General features: G+C 38.7%; 1 protein-coding gene across 1 annotated transcript in view; it reads right to left on the bottom strand.

The window, feature by feature from the left end:
- EFCAB6 (EF-hand calcium binding domain 6) overlaps nt 1–24209 on the bottom strand; it is a 3527179-nt gene that overhangs the window by 2285602 nt on the left and 1217368 nt on the right. The window contains exon 8 of the mRNA XM_044088493.1: nt 20391–20515. Coding sequence (XP_043944428.1) covers nt 20391–20515 — 125 coding nt within the window. The remainder of the gene's footprint in view (nt 1–20390; nt 20516–24209) is intronic.

Here is a 24209-nt window from a genome sequence, read left to right as displayed (position 1 = left end):
ATTTGCACCACAATTGTGACAGTTAAAGTTAGACTCTGATTCATGCTTGTACTGCACTGAGCAGGAGCAAGCTCCCTTTTTACAATTTGCTGGAAAGCTGCGCATCTTCCTTGGAAACCCTGTAGCTGCCACGTGCTTGGGCCTACTTTTGTTTGCCACGTGTTGCATACTGTCTACATTCGCTCTACAGCCAAATGAAACCATGCTGTCACTCGCAAGCATACTAGTGTGTTTTTCTGTCACCTCATAGATTTGACAAATCTCTATGGCTTTGCTTAACATTAAATCACTGTCACGCAGTAAAATCTTTCTCACAGCAGCACTGTTAATACCACACACAAGCCTGTCTTTTATCAGCTCATCTTTTAAGTCACCAAACCAACACATTTTACCTCTATTTTTCAGGTCAGTTATATAAGCTGCAAATGTCTCCCCTAATTTCTGATCTCTCATATAAAACAAATGACTCTCTAGTGTAATATTTGTCTGGGGGTTACACATCTCTCTAAACTTGCACTTCAAACACTCAGGGTCTTCCCTTAATTCAGCTTGCACAACAATAGGACAGTTTTCACCTTCTCCCTCATATACTGCAGGTGCATAAACATACACATACTCTCTTTCTATGGCCTTTGGCCCAGCTAGGTTTAGCAAAATCAATGCCCTGGTGCATGCATCTCTATCTGCATAAGCTGCTTGTATAAAAAAAACTCTCTCTAATTCTCTGCAATATTCTGATCAAATACAAGTGGTAGAGGTTTTCAAAATCCATCTGCCATAATTAACACATACCACTGAAGGGTTTTGCAAATAAGTACATAGATATACACATATGCCAGAAACTTATGCCAGTATTTGTAACTTTGTCCAATGCCTTTGTGCTTTTGAATTTAGACCTTTTAGGCTGTCATGGTGGTGCAGCGGTTAGCGTTGCCGCCTCACAGCAAGAGGTTCTCTGGTTCGATCCTCGGCTGGGGTGCCTTCTGTACGGAGTCTGCATGTCCTCCCTGTGGTCGCGTGGGTTTCATCCGGGTGCTCCAGTTTCCTCCCACATCCCAAAGACATGCAGTAGGTGGATTGGACACTCTAAATTGGCCCTAGGTGTGAGTGTGTGCATGTGTGTGCCTTCTGTGGAAGGTTGGGCGTCAGGCTGGCAACTCGACACTATAGAACTCTGCTGCCAATCATGAGCGGACAGATGATCCGCTGTGGCGACCCCTAACCAGGAAAAGCCGAAAGAAGAAGAAGGCTTTTGAAATAATGCTAATAGACCAACTCGTAGTACCTCTGAATAACTGGGCTTTGTGAAATAAACTTCTCAGGCACTCTAATACTCTTGTAATACTGTTTGAAAGGCTAAATGCTAAAGCCATTTTTCATCATTTTGCCAAAGTCATTTATCATCATTTTAAGAAACATCTCAGACAACTTTATGATGTGAATAAATAACCCTCGGGCACTGTGAGAGTTTTGTAATGTCGTCTTTATGCAAGAAATCACCTTTTATCAGTGTAAGAAACATATAAAATAACTGCACAATGCGAATAAATCGGACATCTCTTTGCCTTAAACTCAATAACTTTTCGAAGTAATTGCACTTTGGTAATAACTGCATACAGCACACTGAAATGTTCCCAATATGGCGTTACCGTGCTAGACAATTCTCTACAGTGCAAGAAACACTCTGCAATGGTGGCAGTCTGCGAACTGACACACCCAGCACAAAAAACTTTTCAAAATGGCTATACTTTGACTGTATTTCATGAAATAGTTCCACTTTGCACACAGTAAACTCTCCAAAATACATGCACAGTAATAAGCACACATTGTAAGCACTTCTGCACACTTTGAGATACTTCAAATAACTTTAGTTATGCCCCCGAAGTCATAGCTATGCCAAAACATAGCACTGTCCCAAAACACATGCAGTCACCTTGCTTTATTTCTGCTTAATGTGCCCTTTTTTGCTTTATTTCTGCTTAATGTGCCCTTTTTTGCCTTTATTATATTCGTTTTACTCATTTAAGCCCTTTTTTATGCCCAATGTACTTTTCGTGTGCTTGTTTTACTCAAAACATCCCCAGTTTTGCTTGAAACATACTCGTATTGCTTTATACATGCTCATTTTATCTTTAAATATGCTCGTTTAGCTTTACTGTTGCCTTCTAGTTAAACTTTTCATGCCTTCCACTTGCTTAACAGTGTGGTTTGTGCCCTTGTAATGCCCCTTTTTGTCTTTTCTATCAAGTAAACAGTTCATGTTACTTCTCACTACATTTGATTCTTTTCTGGCACTTTTTGTGCTCGTTTCTCTTAGTTTTACCTTCACTGTCATCTCTGCACATCATGGCTCCGGTTTTTATTCTCTTCCATCCTGGTTCTGACACCATGTCACAATCCCTTTCATTATATGGATTGAATCCTGCTAGGATTCAAAAGCTGGCTGGCTTCCAAAGCTTTCAGGGCACCTTCCAGCACTGAAAACATTAGTCAGATTGAGCTGAGTGGATTAAAAGTCTGGTTGGCATGCCTTTAAGGCCTTCAGAGCTTTCAAGCCAACAGAGAAAAGGAGGCTAAAGCCATGACAGAAGAATGCTAGGAATATAAAATTAAAAAGTCTACATCCAGGCATAAAAAGCATACAACAAATAAGGGGGATGCAGGGAGGGAGCTGTTACTGCAGCAGTGATCATTTGAACATCTACTGTTATGGCAAGTTTACTTACAGAACTATACTGCTTTTCATTTGATTACTGCTGTAGTGACCTTGGCTATTTGGGTAGATTATCATAGCTTAAAATTACTTTGAGAAGGAAGGAAGGATGAGGGTCCAGGCACCCTTGGAAAAAGCCTATCCTAGACCTGGAGAAGGAATCTATTTTATAACGCATTGTAACAGTGTGCATATAGGCCAAAGGTGCTGGTTCTAGACTACTTCTGACATCCACCAGTTTCCAAAAAGCCACTAATGAAGCCATGTGTCTTGTAGAATGAGTCTTGACCCTATATGGAATAGGTTGCTGTGGTGGGATTAAAAAAAATAATGGCAAGAGATTTTGAAATAGTCTGTTTTGACACAGGCTGTCCTTTTTTCTTGTCTTCACAAGAAACAAACATCTGATCAGAAGTTTGGAAAGATTTTGCTCTGTGAAGATAGTGCCTGACTTGTCTGTGGAAATCCAAGGTACAAAGTATCCTTTCTCCCCCATTTTTTAGGCTCTGGAAAGAAGACAAGCAGATGGATCACTTGGCTTGTTAAACTCAGATGCCACCTTAAGCATAAAAGAAGGATTAGTTCTTAAAGAAACCGTCTCTTTGTAAAAAAAAAAATAGATAAGGTTGACCCACCATGTGAGTTTGCAACTCAGATACTCATCTTGCAGATGTCAGAGCAATTAATAAAACTGTTTTCCATGTTACGAACCTAAGTCAGCCTGATGAGCAGGTTCAAATAGATTAAGATTTAAATTTTTTAACACAAAATTAAGATCCCAAGGAGGAACCACTGTTCCTTAAGAAGCTTCTTATGCAACACCCCTTTCAAAAACATTTTCACATGAGGTTGCACTGAAAGAGAGGGACCTGTGGGCAGACATGCTGATATGGCTGACTAATGAACCTTGATTGAGACAGGCCATGGAAAGAGAGTCACACAAATACTGAATAACCAGAAAAAACATTAGTCCTGAATGGGTGCTGGTTCTTTTGCTGGCACCAGAAAGAAAATCTTTCCGTTTGCTTATACATGATTTTCTAGTAGCAAGCTTTCCAGCCTTCATTAATATTTGCTGCACATCCTTAAAGAAAAGGCACCTAAAAGGTATTTAAACTCCATCATCAAGGCAGTCACTTGCAGTTCTTTGGGGTAGGGATGTATTCAACCATCCCTAGTCTGGTATGAATAAATCCAGTCTCTGAGGAAGCTTACGGAAAGTGCCCCTGGCCATTTCCAAAAGAAGGGAGAATCACTGTTGTCTGGGCCAGAAGGGAGTCACTATAATGATATTTGAAGAGTCTTTATGAATCTTCAGAATGTCCCTAGGTATTAGTGGAAAGGTTGGAAAAGCATACAGCAACATTTCTATACATGGAAAAGAAAAAGTATCCGTCTTCCAGGCCTTCCTGCATGGATTCCTGGAGCAGAATTTTGCCAACTGATTGTTGAGAGCAGAGGCAAATGTATCTATGTGGGGTGTTTCCCACAGCTGGACCAATTGCTGGAATACCCCTGATTAAATTTCCATTTGTGAGGGTCTGGCATAGTCCCTCACAGCTTGTATGCTACACAGTTTTACTTTAATGGAATATGAGATCTTGTAAAATGAGAATGTGTTGAAAAGCTATATTCCAGGCTACCATGGCTAGCCTGCACAGAGGGAAAGTTTTGGGTACTTACAGAAAGCAACAATGGAATGTAGAAAGATGCCAATTGTATACATCACTCAGAAATTCACTTTATTAAATCTAGTTAAGCACTTTCGTCCCTTTAGTTTTGGAACTTCATCACAACTATTACAATAGTAAAAAACACATTTACATTAGAAAAACAGCATCACATGACAAATTACAACCAATGAACATCATGAACCAGTTAAAACAATAAAATGCTGTTAACCATAAAAACAATATTTAAGAAACTTTAAAATGTATAAATTTTAAAATAGGACTGATGGTGCAAGCACCATTCAAACCTGGGTACCTTCTGGCATATAATGTAAGTTGCCATTTCAACTCACAAGCTTCTAAGTGGCTGTTGTATTTGTGACGACTGATGTTCACAATTTGTTTTCCTTAATTCCTCATGAATTAGGTTTAGAATGGTTTGAACAGCAGATGTTCAAAGGGAAAGATTTTAGTAATGAAAGGGTCAACTTGATGGTGGATTTAATGGATAATGTACTTAAGAATAATTTTATGTATTTCGAAGGACAGTATTTTAGACAAGTAACGGGGGTAGCAATGGGGGGACCTTCTGCCCCCATGTTTGCCAACTATGTTATTGCTGAATAAGAAGACCGCTTTGTCTTCGGGAGTCAGTATGAGTCTAGCTGGGTAATATATACCAGTTTTTTGGATGATGTCTTTATATTGTGGAAATATTCTGTGAAAAAACTAGATGAATATTTTGAATATATTAATAATACTACATCATTTTTGCATTTTTCCTCAAATTTTGATCGTAAAAGAATTGCCTTTCTGGATATTGAAGATGAAAAAGATTTAACTAATAATAAATATTGTTCCACTATATTTCGTAAGCCTACATTTTCCAACTCATACCTTAATTTTTAAGCTGGCATCTGTTACATCAAAAAGTCTATAGCTAAAGGACAGTATGTGAGGTTAGCCAGAATAATTTCACATTTTGATTTATTTATACAGGAGTATGACCTGTTAAAGGATATGCTTTTGAAGAGAGGATACCCCTTAGAGTTTGTGATTAATATAAAGGATGAGGTTATTGCTAAAAGAGTGTCAGGATTCTATGTTCCTCTGTTATCAAATAATTTACCTGCAATGGAAAGGGGTTACTATTATATTATCGAAGACGCAATCCTTCAAATGCGTCTTGATCAAACTTCCCTGGGAAAGAAATTGCTTGGCCGCCTCCATTACTTTGCCATTTTCATCACTGTAGTGTGATCTCTGAGTTAGTATATTTAAGTAGGGGGAGTGTGGGGGGGCACATCAAAGCCCCCCACTTTATGTAATGTTTTGAAGTTTTTATTTATTTATATTTTTTGTGGTACAGTGATTTCTTTCCCTGGGAAAAAAATCTCTGTTCTGAGTGTTTGGGATTGCAAGCTCTCTCTTACATGGGGTCAATAAATCAGCGTTCGCTTTTTTAAGCATTTGCTGATTTAATATAGACCTGATGGAAAGTTATATGTTACAACCTACTGAATCAATGGATAATTACGCAAAATTATTTCCACTTACTCTTTAGATAGCAGGACCATGGTAGGTTTTTGAAACTTAAAGTTGTCTATAGATGAGATAAAACATTTAAAAATTATCTTGAGTCCAGGGTGAAATCTATTAATAATTCTAAATGTGGCACGGTTAAGTTTGGATTTTGTTCCCACTCCTCCATTATATGCTATGATCACTTTGAAATTAGAAGTAAAACATATAATGTAAATGGATATTATAACTGCTGCTCAAAAAATGTTGTTTACCTACAGTGGATATAAAAAATGTACATACCCCTGTTAAAATGCCAGGTGATATAAAAAATGAGACCACAATAAATCATTTCAAAACTTTTCCCACCTTTAATATGACCTATAACCTGTACAATTCAATTGAAAAACAAACAAATCTGTTAGGGTACAAATATAAAAAAAAAAAAAAAAAAACCTACAATAAGCTGTGCACACCCTTAAACTAATACTTTGTTGAAGCACCTTTTGATTTAATTACAGCATCTAGTCTTCTTGGTAGGAGTCTATCAGCATGGCACATCTTGATTTGGCAATATTTTCCATTCTTCCTTGCAAAAGCACTCCAAATCTGTTTGATTGTGAGGGCATCTCTTGTGCACAGCCCTCTTTTGGTCACCCCACAGATTTTCTATTGGATTTAGATCTGGGCTCTGGTTGGTCCATTCCAAAGCTTTAATTTTCTTCTGTATGCTTGGGAGTCATTGTCATGCTGAAAGGTGAAATTGCACCTTACCTAATCCCATTTAGCGTCTATTATATCTACTTGTATTTAAATTTCCACCATTTCTTTACATAGTTTATTATACGTTCCTCCAGTGTATTATCAGTATTCTCAACCTTTGAAAAATGATTGTGTTGAATTATCTATCTGTGATTGTCATTGATGTTTCTTTGCAATGGGTTTATTACTCCAGCGTAATATGCTGTATTCTCATCCCTCTGAAAATGATTGTATTGCTTAATGTGTATACGATTCTTAATGGAGCTTTTCTCCTCGGGCCTCCAATGAAAATGGGCTCTTCTTTGTCCAGTAGACTTCCCCAGCTATCAAACTGAAATAAATAAGTAAATAAATCAATAAATAAATAAATTCCTCTTCATCTTTCTAGCAGACGCTTGAAGGTTTTGGGCCAAAAGTGACTTGTATTTGGAACTGTTCACAATTCCCTCCACCTTCACTAAAGCCCCAGTTCCAGCTGAAGAAGAGCAACCCCGAAGCATGACACTGCCACCATCATGCTTCACCACGAGGATGGTGTTCTTTTGGTGATGTGAAGTGTTGTTTTTGCGTCAAATGTACCTTTTGGAATTGTGGCCAAAAAGTTCAAACTTGGTCTCATCAGACCATAACACATTTTCCCACATGCTTTTGGGAGACTTGATGTATTGTTTTGCAAATTTTAGCCAGGGCTGGATGTTTTTCTGTGTAAGAAAAGGCTTCCATCTTGCAACTCTACCCCTTAGTTTAGACATATGGAGAATATGGGAGATTGTTATCACATGTAGTACACAACCAGTACTTGCCAGAAATTCTTGCAGCTCCTTCAGTGTTGCTGTAGGTCTCTTGGCAGCCTCCTTGACCAGTTTTTATCTTGTCTTTTCATCAATTTTGGAGGGACATCCAGTTCTTTGCAGCATCACTGTTGTCTCATATTTTCTCCACTTTTTGATGACTGTCTTCACTGTGTTCCATGGTATATCCAATGCTGTAGAAATTTTTTTGTACCCTTCTCCTAATACCTATCAACAATGAGATCCCTTTGATGCTTTGCAAGCTCTCTGTGAACCATGGCTTTTGCTGTAGCAAGCAACAAAGTAAATGTCAGGAAAATCCAACTAGGACAGCTTGACTTTATTTGGGGTTAATCAGAGTCTCTTTAATTGATGGCAGGTGTGTACCCAAGAAGACTGAATGTTGTAATTAAATCAAAAGGTACTTCAACAAAGTATTAGTTTAGGGGTGTGCACACGTATGCAACCAGCTTATTGTACATTTATTTTTTATATTTTTTTCCCCTAACAGGTTTGTTTGTTTTTGAGTTGAATTGTACAGGTTATAGGTCACATTAAAGGTGGGAAAAGTTTTGAAATTATTTATTGTGGTCTCATTTTTTATATTAGAAAAAACTGGCATTTTAACAGGGGTGTGTACACTTTTTATATCCACTGTACCTCAATGTTTGGCCTGTCCAGCATATTATGTAGGTAAGATGTCAAGAAAATGTAAAGACCAAATGTATGAGCATTTCTGGACATCAGAAAAAGTAAAAATACAAATGCTCTATAGAAGCACATCGCTGTTTATGAATCTCATAAATTTGTTTTTTTGTTTGTTTGTTTTTATCACTGAACAAGTCAAACAGGATCCACAGTACTGAATTATTGATAGCCACTTAGAAGCTTTTGAGTTGAAATGGCAACTTATATTAAATGCCACAAGGTACCTAAGGTTTGAATGGTGCTTGCACCATCAATCCTATTTTAAAACTTAAACATTTAAAGTTTCGTATTGTTTTTATGGTTACCATCATTTTATTGTTTTAATTGGTTCATGAAGCTCATTGGTTGTAATTTATGTGATGCTGTTTTTTTTTCTTATTTAAATGTGTTTTTTACTACTGTACATAGTTCTGATGAAGTTCCAAAACTAAAGGAATGAAAATGCTTAACTCGATTTAATAAAGTAAACTGCTGAGTGATATATACAACTGGCATATTTCTACATTCCACTGTTGCCTTCTGGATCTACCCTTTTATTAGTTTGCCATTTATCCTTGGTATTGTGTTAAAGATTTGGGTACTCCTTGCTTGTTTATGCCCTACATTGTTGTGGTGTTGCCTATAAACACTTGAAGATGTCCAAGAGACCACAAATGGCTGAGAAAGTTGAGAAAATGTATAAGTACTAACATCTTTTTTATGTTTATGTATTTTGGTCTGTTATTTTGTTCCAAAGACCCTGCACTTTTATTCTTATAGACATGTCTGCCCAAGAAAAGTCTCCTGTGATTGACTGTGCTGGAGCAGAAGGGAGAAAAGGACACCTGGATGGATGGGTGCCTCTACCACAAAATTTCCCTTTTCACAAATCCCAAAATAAAGTTTGAAAAGTCAGAAGATACTTGTGCTGGAACCAAAGAGATTTTAGGTATCACTGAATTCTTCTCAAGTGAAGTCTTACAAGAGGTATCATGAGTATCATAGATGTCACGAGAGTCAGAATCCTGAAGAATTCCCTTGATGAGATTGAAGTCTGAGTGGAAAAAATCAAGAAAATATCTGAATACAGAACTATTTTTTCCCTTTGAAAGAAAAGCACTCTGAAATGAGATGTCTAACCTAAGAAAACAATCCTTTCAGGAGTCATAAAAAACTTCTGTAAGTTTTCTTGGAATCTCAGCCTGTGTAGGAAATCCCTTACCCAACTGAATGATTCCACACACTTTGAAAAAGACTCCAAAGATCAGTAAGTCATCTAAATGTGGGAAATGGGTCATTGAATCCCTAAGCAGTCTGCAGTAGGTGATCACAGGAACCAGCCACTTTGTGAACACCCAGTAGATAGACCAAGGTGTAATGCAGAGAACTGATAATGTGGTCCAGACAGAAAACCTTGCAAAATATCTGAACTATAGCATTATAGGAATACGGTGATATGCGTCTTTTAAATCTAAAGTCACTAGAAAACTCAAATGTGGAATAAGGGGTAACAAGTTATGAAGACCAGTATTTTGAACTTGGGAACTGATTCAGAAAGAAAAGACCAAGAACTAGTCTCCAAGAAACATCTTTCTTTCTTTGGCACCAGGAACATCCTGGAGTAAAACCCTTCCCCTAACTGATGAGGAGGGACAGCTTATATTACTCTTTGAGCAAGCATATGCTGAATTACAGGAGGGAAAAGAAAAGTCTGGCCTGGTGAGTGAAAAGGAATCCCCCGAAAGGTCGGGAGAGATTCCCACTGCCATCTGTAACCTTGATCGATTATTCTCAGAACCCATTTGTCTGAAACAATCTGTTGCCAAAGAGTAAAATGCAGGTTCAGATTTTCTGGAAGATTACTGGACTGCCGGGAGGGGGGGGGGGGTTAGGAAATAGTTCTTATAGTCATTCAGGCTTATTACACTGCTGCTCTAGGGGGTTCAAGCTTTCTTTTTCAAAGATCCCTGCCATTTGTTTTTAAACATTTTCTTTCTAGCAGGTTGTTGGGACTGTTTATTTTGCTTTTTAAAGAAAGTTGGGGGGGGGGGTCACTGAATCCCTTGGCAAACTTGGAGAAATACGCAAAAAAATTTGAGATCTCTCTTAAATCAGCTTACCAATGTTGTCACATTTTTTTAATGACCCCCAAAGCAGAGGGCCCAAATAAACTATTTCTCTATCCAAGTGAGAATTCAATATCTCATTTTTAGCATCCTCTAGGAGGATTTGAGAACGAAGCCAGGCAAACGACCCCATAACAGTTCCAGTGGCAACAGCTCTGGAAGCAGAACTAACAAAATCATAAGGATAATTCAAACAGTGGGTAGTCACTTGAAACACAGATGTTATTAAGCTGCACAAAGCAGATTTCTCCTCACAAGAGGAAACATGCCAAGATATTTCTCATATTCTCACAACTGGCAAGTGTATACTTTAACACAAGAGCTTGACAGTTGAGGATTCTAAAAACAACTGTTGCAGAAGAAGGAAACATTTTTCCCAGATTTATCAAAAGCCTTTTTATCTTTGTCAGAAGGAGAGGAATTAGTATTAATCCTATGTTTAACAGGAGCTGTGTTTACTAAAGCAATAGCTGCTGGATCATCTGATGAATGTACAAAAATTTAAAAGACTGATGCATTTTACAAAGTCTATCTGCTTTGTTTGAGGCAGTAGGCTGGCTGTCAGAAAAACTGCAGGCTGTGACAAAAACATCCTCCAAGGCAGACATAACAGGACTAATATGAGTAGGTTCTGGAAATTCTAGATGTAACAAATCTTAACACTTCCAGAGGGACTGAGAAACATCACTGTTTTCCCACTGAAATAACTGAGTCATTCCAGAAATAGTTTCAGAGAAAGACAAGCCACGTTCTCTTCACACCTCCAGAATGTGAATCAGAATTCTATGGAGCTGACACAACCAGTGCTTTCACAATCATTTAAAAATAACTGGATTTGCCAATGTTGCTCTCCTGGTTAAATCCAAATGTTTTTCTGCTCCTCCTGCCCTTCCCATTTCTTCCTTAGTTTGTTTCTCTCTTCATGCATGTGTCGGTCTACTCCTGCTTAAAAATCCTTTCTTTTCTTCCATTTTTGCATTCTCTTTGTCTTGCCCTCTTCTACTCACCTATATTTTTTTCTCAGTTCTATCTAATCATCTACTATTCTGCCTTCTCTCATTTCTTAACCAATTTGTACTCTGTGACAATCCTCTGATTTACACATGTATTTTGTTAACTAGCTTTAAGATTAAATCTTACACACCGGTGTGCTTTCAAATTTTACTCAAATACTGAAAATGCTGTTCTGTACTGTTAAATCTGTTTAATATGTATTTCATGTTTATTTTTTTCCAGTGTTTCATTTTGTAATTTTAATTTTTGTTTAATTTCTTGTTAGGTACGTTGTTGGAGTATTTTTCTCCCCGGGTCTCCGCTGAAAATGGGCTCCCAGCCCAGTCGGACACTACCCGGTAAACAAATGTAAAATAAAATAAATAAAAAATTTTGAGGTTCGATGTCTTGAATCTCATCAGAAAATTCAGAATAACTTTTTCTTTACTAGAAACTATGCAGAAAGCGTCAACAGCCTGCACTAAACCCTTAGCTAAGCCCAATAAATTACTCCTGTGCAGGGTAAATGAGACAGGAGAAGCCATCTGTTTATTTTTTTTTTCTTTCTGACAGGAAGATCTGAAGAAATAGACCCACTTCCGCAGCACAAGACTCCCCAGGATGGGCAGAGTTTTCTGTCTCAGCAGACTGGCATTCCCTGTCCTCTCTCAGGATTGACAAGAGTAGCTCTCCTTTGCCTGCCAAGGCCACAGCAACAGCCACAGAGGATGTGTCTAACCTCTGGTCCATGGTGGATATATGGACTACACCAAAGTGACCCAAGGAAAAAGATGAGTGGCCAAGGAAAGTACAGATAAGTAAGTCCTACTTACCTGTAACAGTGCATGTTTGAATTTCTCTTGGCAGCTTTCCGTAGCTCAGAAACTCTTCCTCTCGCTCTTGTGATATGGGATTGACTAAGAACCTCCCTTCAGGGGAAGCCTGACCACTATCACAGAAAGTCAGTTATGCAGACTTTCAGTGCTATGTAGAATGAATCAAGAAGGACCAGAAGCAAGAATTGCCTGAAAGCAACCAATATGCAGCCATAAAACACTAACACAAATATTCAAAGTAAATATAACAACACAACAAGGTCAGATACCATTAAACTATTTACCAAAAAAGGGGGATGGTGGGTGGGTGCTGCCATTGAGGCAGTACAAAATTTGAACATCTACTGTTACAGGTATGTAGGACTTATGCAACTGTACTATGTTCATCATTCACATTGCCTCAGTGGTGTATGGGTACATTCCCAAAGCTTACCCTACCTAGGCGGAGGAAAATAAGGATTCAGGAGCCCTGGAGAATGGTCCTAGCAAACCCTTCTCTAGATCATGAGAAAGAATCCAGTTTGTGGTGTTTTGTAAAGGTATGACCAGAGGACCAAGTTGTTGCCTCTAGAATGCTTGTTGAGTCCACTCCTTTCCAATATGCCAGCAAAGAGGATAAAGCTCTGGAGGAATGTGCCACTCCCTTGCCTGAAATAGATTTATTATGGTGGGAGTAACAATTGCTTGCTTAGTGACAGGTTGACTCTTCTTAGTCCCAGAACTGGGAAAAAAACAGCTAATCAGCTTTCCTGAAGGGCTTACTTCTGTATGTAGAATCTTCTCTCCCTTGTTTGCAAGTTTCAGAAAGAAAAATGGGAGACTGATGGCTTTATACAGGGTAAACTCAGAAACAACTTTTGGTATGAAAGATTAGTGCATAGAACAACCTTGTCCTTCTGGAACATCAGGTAAGGTTGGCCCACCCATGAGAGCATTCATTTCAGAGACTCGCCTAGCAGATGTCAGAGCAATAACCAAAACAGTTTTCCAAGTGAGGAACTTCAAATCGGTCTAAAAGGCAGATTCACAATGAGATAAGATCCATTCTTCAAGAACAAAGTTTAGATCCAAAGGAAGATGAATTTGCTTTTGAGGGGGTCTCAAGTGCAACATTCATTTCATAAATTGACCACAAAAAGAGATAAAAGAGGAGGAACCACTGGCAGACAAGCGGAGATGTCACAAGATGCACTTTGACAAATGTATAAGATAAGACATTATTGAGTATCTCACACAAATATTTCAAAACCAGAGGGCTAGACACCATATTGTGCCCTCTGATATTGGTTAGGCACTGTCTAGAAAACCTCTAACTAGTAAACATAAGATTTTCTAGTTGGAGGTTTTCATGCCTCCTTTAATGCTTGCTGCACATCCTCATGGAACAAGTGGCTAAAAGATATCAAGACATAATTATCAAGGTTGTCAGTAGGAATTGCTTTAAGTTCATAGGTTCATAGATGATTAATCGGCTAATGATCCCAGGAGAACTTTTAAAAATAGTCATGCTTATCAAAGGTGAACATCAAATCCTGTACTTTGTGTCTGTAATGCAAATCCTTTACCTGTTATGCCAAACCCCAACATCAGGATCACTGAAGCCAAAGGTGGGTTGCACCAGTCATCCTTGATACTCTGTGAGCAGATCTTACCCTTAACAGTGTGTGAGCAGATTAAGGGTGTGAAGAAGCTTGCGGGAATTGCCTCTGGTCAATTCCATTAAATGGGAGAACCAACTTTGCCTAGGCCAAAAAAGATTTAGCACAGTGATCTCTAATAATGCCTTCTGAATCTTCAGAAGTACAGAAGTACCTTGGGCATCTGTGAAAAGGATGGAAATGCATAAAGGGACATTCCTATCCAAGGGAAAGATAATGCTTTGTCCTCTAAGCATGACTGCTAGGATATCTCAAACAGAATTTTTCCAGTTGTCTGTTGTGAAAGATGACAAACAGATCTATTGGAAGTGTTTTTCACATATGGACCAAATCCAGGCAAGCCTCTGTCCTGAGTTTCTACTTCTGAGGGTAAATCCAGGATGTGCTTTGTCTGCCTGTCTGCCACTATGGTTTGCTCTGATTGGTGAATGAGGCCGGCAGTGTCAGAGAATGCTGCAAGGCTAGCTTCCAGGCCATCACTGCCACCTGGTAAACAGGAAAAGACCTTTTACTCCCTTATTTGTTCAGTTATCACAAAACTGTGATGTTGTCAATGACCAATAAAAGGGGACATGGAGACCATTAGTGTTGAAGAACATTTCTTTAATATTTATGTTCTTTGTAATGTCTGAAGGACCCCACTCATCTGCACTTGAACTCTTCTGTATACTGTTCCCCATGCAAAATCTGATGAGTCCATCTGGGCTGAATTAACTGGGTTCTGGAGGAAGAAATGTAGGTCTGGATTGAGAAACACCTGATCCCTCCACCACTGTAACTCTAATTTTGCAAAATCCAGTACTGGTTCCTGGAACTCCAAGGGAAGAAGGTGCTAGGTCCAACATTGTTATGTACTATTGTATTTTTCTTGTGTGGAATCTAGTCTGTAGTATAGTGAGGATCACTGATGCCATGAAGCCTAGAATTTTTGAAACTCTTTTGCGGAGGCGGTTTCATGAAGAGAGAAATCCCTGAAAATGTTCTGAACAGACAGGACTATATCTCCTGGCAGAAAATCCATACTTTTTTCTGTGCCCATCATATAGCCTAGGAAGACAATTCTTTGTGAGGGTGTGAGTCATTTCATTTGTATGTTCAACAAGAAGTTGGGAGCAACTGGCATGTGATGATACGCATCCTTCAGATGTGGTCACCATGAAACAGTGGTCCAGGAGAAGGGGTAGGATTGTCTGTAGGGTGAGTATTTTGAAACTGGGTGCTTTCACAAAGGCATTCAGGTAGACCAAACCTAACAGCAGACTTCATGATAGCTCCTTTTTGGGAACCAAAATATGTGTTGCAGCAACTAGTTCTATAATCTCTACTTGAAACCTGTGAAGGAGTACCATACAGAACAGATGTGTTCAGTCTGGAGGGTGCAGGGGGATTTCCCTGAAATGAAGAGTACTCTCTGTTCACTGTCAAGAGTATCCTCACAGAATTATTCTCAGCACCTACTTCTCTGATACTATTTGTGGTCAGGCTGCTGGGTTTAGATAAAGTCTGGGGGAGGTGAAAGGGGAGGAGAGACAGGAGGAAGGAATTGGAGGTTTTGGCATAGTCATTCTTTAACAGGTGAAAGGTTTTTTTTTTTAAACTCTTTTATTTGCTTTGGAAGCATTATCCTCATGCTATTTCTCCTTGGAAACCTGACTATTGTTAGGCTGGGATTTTTGTTTCTTTGTTCTACACTTTGAAGTTGGATGCCTTGTTAAGGAAGAGCCTGAGAATATGCAACATTCTAGATGCACTATGCATCAATTTATATTACAGAGATAAGCCCTTAAGGTGACCTGTGTAGGACAGGGCATTCATACTCCGGATTCTCCTGGTCAGGAAACTTTGAGGGTGTTCCACCTGTTGTAAGTGCCTGATTTTTGTGCAAGCCAAAGTATGCATTATATTCAATGATGGGTCTGACAAAAAGCTGAATTAGGCAACACAGAATGATTTTCTTGGCTACATGTTAGTCAAAGGCCAGAGTACTGTCTACATATGTTCTTAGATCTCTATCAGGTCAGCTTTTAGGAGTGATTTATCAATGGAGTAATTAGCTTGGGTGAATGATTTCCCAAAGGGCACTATACAGGAGAACCTGCACCTAAAGGGTTTGGTTCTCCTGTACCAGGACCAGATGGTGGAAAAGCCCTAAAGGATGTGCCATACCATACAGGACTATGGGCTCATAACAGAGGGTGATGGGTAAGAGGTCTGTGGTACAGCTTAAGGCAACAACAGATTCACAAAACAGTAGGTTGAGACGTGCTTTTGTTGAGTTTTTTTTTTCTTTTTATGTTTGACTGGATATGATGGGGGCAGCTGTATCAGGATCCATCCAGTCAGGGGAAAATACCAACTTGAAAAATACACTGACAGTATTAAGGACTGAATAATGACAGCAATAATAGAAAATGTAAACTATGTTCCCACACAGCAAATAAGGCTAAACTGTATAAAATATAGCAGAGACAGTTACGCTAAGCCTTCTTCTGCAATCCACAAAGTATAGTAAACAGAACACACAGTCAAAGTATTCACTTGTTCAAGTAGTGAAAAAATCAACTATATGCTCTTAAATCAAATAGAAACCTTTTAAAAACAGAATAAGTAAGCATTTACTTAGAGACTCCCTTGACAGAAATGGAAAAAAATCTCCACAGAAAATTCAAATAAAGTATTTTGTAGTAGAATCGTGATTTAACAACACAATGGCTCTAGCAGTGCTAAACTAATAAAAATGAAGAAAAAAGTGAAAAATGCATTATTTTCCTATCAGACATTCAAAATGAAGCAGATACACAGCAAAAAAACAAGACTCTTCGCACCCTGCCAAGAAATAGTCCCTTGTGTTCACCTGACACCACAGAACTTCAGTTTCCCAGTACAAGTCATAAAACAAATTAGAAAAGCTACATTAACTGCTTAAAAGCAGTATTAAGCATACAAACAACCAGGTGGTGTTGTACCTTTTGGCTTTTCCCAGTTAGGGTTCGCCACAGCGGAACTCCGGTCCGCTAATGATTGGTAGTTGATTTTTACGTGCCGAGTTACCAGCCTTGACGCACAAACTTCAACTAAGGTACTCCCATTCACACATGTCTCCACGCAGAAGACGCTCTAGCTAAGAATCGAACCGGACAGCGTCTTACTGTGAGGCGACAATGCTACCACAGCACCACCACCGCGGGTAAGCATACAAACAACCAGTAGTAAGTTAGAATTCCAAACGGAATTAACAGCAGTAGTAAATAGCATGTTTATTAAATAAAAAGTTAACACGAACATATTATTTTTTAATAAAACAAAAAGAAAACAAAAGTGGATAAGAAGTTCTCAAAGGGATGCTATCTGAGTCTGGAAGTGGTAATCCACCGATACAGGCTGTTCAGAAGATTCAACTGTGCATGTCCTTCAGCTGGCACTACAGACTGAATAGCTCACCTTCTATGACAGGAGTTAAGCTTCCCCTGAAGGGAGGACTTTAGCCAATCCTCTATAACAGAAAGTCACAGGAGGGGATTCTGAGCTCTGCAAAGCTGCTAATATGGAGTTTGTTCAAGCACAGAACCCATACGGCACTAAGGCAGTGTGAAAGATAAACCATCAAGCTTTGGCCACAGCAGAATCACTCACCTGTAACTGAGGCATTTTATCAGCCTGCTGGGGTGGCAAAGGCTGCTTAATAATCTTTTTCATTTTGTGTCTGGAAAAAGGTAGAACTGAAGAACCGATAGGTTGTTCCATGGTTAAGCCAAAAATTTGCAAGGAAGACCTAGGTTCATAGGTGTGTACTAGGCTAACGGCCCTGGAGCCTTTACAAGCCTAGCCCATAGGATTACCCCGGCATCGTGCCACCCAAACTTAGTTCCTAGTGCCTCTGTCGAGCAGAGCCACTGGAGTGATCCCCAGGGGTGAATTTTCTATCTCCCATCCACTCATCAAGATTTCTCTTGAAGAGGGCTAGTGAGGTGCTCTGCTTGACAACTATGGGAAGTCTATTCCATAGCATGGGCAGTCTCTGGGTTATGTGAACCTGTCCCTCCAGCATGTTCAATTGATTGTGGTAATGAGTTGGGTCTCTGGAGTGTGTGGTGCGGCGGGATTGGGATTTCTTTAGCTGTAGCATTTCTAACAGAGCTGGGTCAGACATGGCTTTGTAAGTTAAGCAGAGATCACCTCTAAGTAGGTGATATGAGACAGAGAATAGTTGGAGTTTTTTTTTTTTAGTCTGTCCATACAGGACAAGTGTTTAAGGCCTAGGATTCAATTTGTGAAGTACTTTTGCGGCCTCTCCAGTTGTTGCAGGTGTCTAGTGAGGCACATGCCAAATGGGGCATTGTACTCGATGATTGGCCTAATGAGGGAAGAGTAGAGGGAGACAATGACTTCTTTCTTCCTGGATGCAAAACCCTTAGTAATGAGATGTGCCACATAGAAGGACTTTCTGATCACAGTGGCAAAGTGGTGGTCAAAAGAGAGGTTGCTGTCAACCTGTGTTCCCAGATCTCTTATAACGCCTTCTGTGTTCAGTGGACTACCATCAATGTGGTAATTCAAGGTAACCAGGTTTTTCCCAAAGGGGATGAAGACACATTTTTTAGCATTGACCTTAAGCCCATGGTTCTGACACCAGTCGTTGGTCTCATTGAGGCCTTTCTGTAGGATGTAAACATCACTTGGGGAGTTACTAATAGCTCCCAACTTGCAATCATCTGCGAACTTTGTCAGCCAGAGTCCCTTCGTGTTGGCCTGGACTTCAGAGAAGTAGATACCAAACAGGAGAGAACCCAGGACCGAACCCTGTGGGACTCCACTCGTGACTGGTTGGCAGTCTGACTTGAAGTCAGCTACTTTCACACTGTGGGTTCTACCTGTGAGCCAGTTTACAACCGACCTAGTGATATAGGGGTTGATGCCTAGCTTAGTAAGTTTTTCTATGATTCCTGAGTAAGGAATGGTATCAAAGGCCTTGGCCAGATCAAGGTAGGGTGTATGAACCACCTTATCTTCATCCACAGCTCTGGTGACTGACTCAAAGAAGTCGACCAAGTTGAGCAGTCATGATCTACCCCTCACAAAACCAAACTGTGTAGCAATAATCAGCAGAACAGATAAGTAAAAATTAAATTTTTCAAAGGCTAAAACACAATAAAAAATCACTTTAAGCACTTACTTCATCCCCCAAAAGTAAAACAACACAAGTTTCTCCCTAGAAAAAGTAGATTAAATTAAGTTTTAACATTTTATCACAAAAAGCAAAAAAGTGATGCTCCTGTTTAAAAGTGAACAAAAGTCACATGAAAGTCAATAACAACACTTTTTCCTAGCTAAAATATTTAAATTTCCCTGAAAAAGTAAATTTTTGGTCACAAAAAGTAGTGTAAGTTTTTTTCCCCTGATGGGAACTTACCTACTTTACCAATTGAACAGCGGTAGCAGACCGTCAATCCTCAAAAGCCTAAAAAAGAGTGCTCTCTTTGACGGTGGTAAAGCTCTGAATGGCTTTGCTCCCAACCCTGACTTTTATTCAGTTCATCTTAAGCTGACTAACGGCTTGGGTGCATGGAAGGTGCCTTGAAAGTTTTGGAAGTTGGCCAGCTGTTAAATCCTTAGCAGGATTCACCCTATATAGCTACGGCTACTGCGACAGTAATCAAATAAAGAATATGCCACAGTGATAATTGTGTATTGAGCACATTGCCATTTTGTGTGGAATTAAAGCTACATCATAACTTTGTAACTCAAATGCTGTTCTTGATAATGTAGGCTAGTTACATAATATGTACCTCTATTCCTACTGTTACTAATGTGCCCAGTTGTAAACATTTGATCTGCACAAAATTATAACCATCCAGTGTGTAATCATTGTAGCTCTATGCTTTGGACTTGGCTGAAATGCTGCAACAGGACAATCCATCTACCTTTGCACAGAAGAATAAGGCTAAAAGCTGTAAATAACCTGCTTCCTGTAGTCCAGGGTCTGATTCCCTTAGCCATCATCTGTCTATTGTGTTACTTCGAGCAAGTCACATAAGAAGACATTGCTCCTGTCTTGCCCTTGAAAGGGTTACATCTATCTAGTAGGTTTGTCTGACTACATAACAAATAAATACAAATATACATATACACATGCATGTGCATATACATATAGACAATCAGAGTCTGGGATATCTCAAGCAGACAGGTCCTGATGCTCCATGGTTTTCTGCATTTATTGACTTATGACTACGTATATGGATCCATCTTTCCTCATGCATACTTTGATTATTCTAATGAAAGGATATGCAATGTATGTTCACCCCCATGCATGTTCATCCCCCCAGACCAATCCCATAATTTCATACAAATTAGTTAAACCAACTGCTGTGTATAGAAATATAGCAAAGTAGCTAATGTGCAGAAAATTCTAAGAATATCCTGACACATCCACACAAAATACACATGTACTTTTTTGAAGTTTCTGACCTTTATTTTGCATAAAAGAAATCAATGATAATATAATATATAATATGCAAAGCATTCAGAGAACCTAATTTCTAAAGTTTTTATGGTTTCTTTCACGTGCCAAATACATCTTAATCAATGCATTCATAATTTTAGCACACTAACAATTACATTTACAGTGCTAGTTACCTTCCTCCGAAAAGCCATCTCAAGTTCATCAAGAGTAAGATCCTCCACAGGAGTGTCTGAAGGCAAGAAGGACTTCACAACACTATGCTTCTGGCGCTCTTTTTCCACAGCTTCCCAATTCAAAACTGGTCAAAGAAATATAATTACTATGCATTTAATAAAACGCAGAACTGTGTCTCAATGACAACACATCAACACAAGTACTGTTAATCTGCAAAGAAATTCAGAATAATACTTGGCAACTATTTGTTAACAAAGTTTTATACATTTCAGTGTGTTGATAAACCATAAAGCACAAAAGATAAATTCAGTTGCTTTATCAGATATTATACAAGAAGTCTATACTTGCATGCTTGCTAACTGCTTATGTCTGTTTTAAAACAGTGTGACTATGACATTAAGAAATGCTTGGGGTTGAATATGTTAATTTATTTCAAACAGCAGATTCTCATGTTTTTAAGGTGGAAAGAACTGATACACTCACTGTTGGGTCTTTGTCACATGTGCTTCTCTATTTGTATAACTGTTAGAAACAGTGTTACAAGTTCAATTCAGTGTTACACAAAATGTTATTATAACAGTAGCTATTGATAAACAGGTTTTTCGTGAAACACTTAGCCATCGTATGTCTCTGTCTGAACCTCTGTGTGTCATATATATGAATATATATATATTTGTGAGTGTGTGTGTATGTATACACACACACACATATATATTCATATATATACATATATGACACACACAGACACACAGAAGTTCAGACAGAGACATATGAGGTTCAGACAGAGACATACGAGTGAGTGTGTGTGTATGTATAGCCACGGTGGTGCAGCGGTAGCATTGTCGCCTCACAGCAAGAGGTTCTCCAATTCGATTTTTGGCTGGAGGACCTTCTGTGTGGAGTCTGCATGTCCTCCCCGCAGTCGAGTGGCGTTCGAAACATATGCGTGAATGGGCATGCCTTTGTTGAAGGTTGGGCATCGAGCTGGCAAATCAGCACCATAAAAATCTACTGCCAATCATTAGCGGCGACCTCTAATCGGGAAAAGCCGAAAGAAGAAGAAGTGTGTGTGTGTATATGTATGAGCATGCATATATATGAATGTACCTATAAAGACTTATAAAGTAAAAAAGTCATGGGCATTCATACAGCTAAAACAGGTGACCTACCAGTGGACAAAGAGTGAATGCTTGAGCTTCAATTGCCCGAAGTTCAACTCGCCGACACAGTTCCTCCATAGGAAATCACTGTCAGTGAGTTGTGCTAGAAGTGATTCCCTTTTTGGGGGGATATCCCCATTTTGAGTGGTTCGACCATGGAAGTGGCATATAAGTTTGGGGGTGTATGAGCTTGCCACCCTGCAAAAAAACACAATGTTTTTTGGCAGGATTTTTTTTTTTTGGTGAATGCAGTATGCAGATTCCAATCCTTGGTGCATTCGCTTTTCTCAACTCATACTGGAAGAAGTTAAAACACAAGTACATCCTTAGAAGATCATTTGCATATATCCCAAGGGCTCCACTAAAGGATGTTTAAGGTATTACGCAGTGAATATACTAGCGTTTCTGTGACTTTTTAAGCTTCAGTTTGTATATAGGTGAGTATATATCTATATAGATAGATATACACGTGTGTGAGTGCATACATACATATTTATATATATATATATATATATATATATATATATATATATGGGTCTACTTCATTTGATTGACAGGCCATTTGATCGAAACTCATTTGGTCGAAATTTCATTTGATCGAAAACCAGTATTCAAGGCAATTAACAAGGATTTGTCTCCCTCCCCAATGTAGTGCGACCCTGGAGTTGATATATATAGTTAGGGGGTGTGTGGGGGGCACACACTATTTTTGTTTAAAAGAAGAAAATAAAACAAAAAGTACACATTTTAAACAAAAATAGGAGGGGGGGCTTTGCACCCCCCCCCAATATATATATATATATATATATATATATATATATATATATATATACACACACATATACACACACGCTTATATATATATATATATATATATATATATATATATATATATATATATATATATACACACACACACACACACACACACACAGATATATATATATGTGTGTGTGTAGCTGTATAGATTTATATCTATACACACACACATATATATATATATATATATATATATATATATATATATATATATATGCCGTATTTCCCCGTAAATAAGACCGGGTCTTATACTTTTTCCCCCGCCGAAATGGAATTAGGGCTTATTATCAGGGGATGCCTTATTTACCCACCCCCTATACAACAATCTACATTTATTCATGTACAAAAATTGACATTTATTCATGTACACAGATTGACATTTATTTGGTACTTTTCCGTTATTGGGCAACAGTTCTAGGTAATGCGTTAACAGTTGTGTGAAAATTCTACATAAACAGTGCAACAAACATTTCAACTTTAGAATATTTACACCTTGGCTTTCACCGTGCAATATTTCACGCTTAATAGAAAGTGCAGAAAAATCTCAATACATGTGTACTGGAGGAGGGGGAATAAAACAGGTGAATAACTGCCACTTTTTGAGTGGTAGTGCTTTCTATATTCCTTACCCAATCCATAAGAGAAGAATGATGAAAAGTCATAAAAATAAAGTCAGGGAACTAGTGGCCTTACTTTGTAATTACCCGTTAATAATGAAACGTTACGTTAATACAATAAAGTAAAAAAATGGCAGCTGAAAGCAGAAGCAATCCATTCTGTTGCCTCAATAACAGAAAAGTTATTCACATACAGTCATGTCATCTTCTTCTGGAACATTGTCATAAGTCTCCAAACCCCGAATTCCAGCCTGAATTTCTTGTGACTCTATTTCCTGTAGAACCATTGGCCCCAATCTGTCATGCCTAGAATAGAGCTCTCCTTAAATGAGCACTGCTTTTCCATGTAGCCTGCTCGTACTGCATTAGCAACACAGCTGTCAGTGATTTTATCCCATGAATTCTTCACCCAAGTCATGACCTCTTGAAGGCTAGGCTTCAGAAAGTTTCCATGCTAATTTCTCTCCATTCTATTTTCAGTGTAGTCACTTGAGTTCCATGTGTAAACGGTTCCTTGAATGACTTGTTTGTTATTCTCTGGTTGGGTCTTATTTACGGAGAAATACTGTATATACACATACATATGCACACATACATACATGTACACACACATACACACACTCCCACTCATAAATGTGTACACACACACACACATATATTTATTTTTATATTGTGTGTGTGCTCACACAAATATAATGAAGTCTCAGAAATAGTATATATAAGCAGCAGAGGTATCAAGTTCAAAATTTGTTTTTAAGTGTTAATTGTTTTCAGCTGCCAAGTTTCTTTGGAAATTTTATTTTTATGTGATCACATTTAAAGAGTGCTGATCACATAACAGAAGCACATGCGGCATGGAGCCATGTGATCAATGCCAACTACTTTTATTCTTATAAAATTTCATTCTGAAACAGCCTAGAAATAGCATATTTGTATTTTCCAGTGTATCTGTATATTTCTCAATATCGCCACACACACACACACACACACACACACACACACACACACACACACACACACACACACACACAGATGAACATATAGGTTCATAGGCAGGTAACTAGGCTATCTGCCGTATGGTATTTGTAAGCCTAGCCAGAATGTGTTGGCTTTCGCCTCCCTTTTAGACTAGATTCCTGAGCCTCTGTCCAGCAGGGCCATAGAAGTGATCCCAGGAGCAAATGTATGATTTCCCATTCACACATCAAGATTTCTCTTGAAG

The sequence above is a fragment of the Protopterus annectens genome, chromosome 11.part0, assembly GCF_019279795.1.
Source record: "Protopterus annectens isolate FY-2018-M chromosome 11.part0, PAN1.0, whole genome shotgun sequence".
In the NCBI taxonomy this organism is placed as follows: domain Eukaryota; kingdom Metazoa; phylum Chordata; order Ceratodontiformes; family Protopteridae; genus Protopterus; species Protopterus annectens.
The sequence above is the reverse complement of the archived record's forward strand: the minus strand, read 5'-3'. Positions and strand labels throughout refer to the sequence as shown.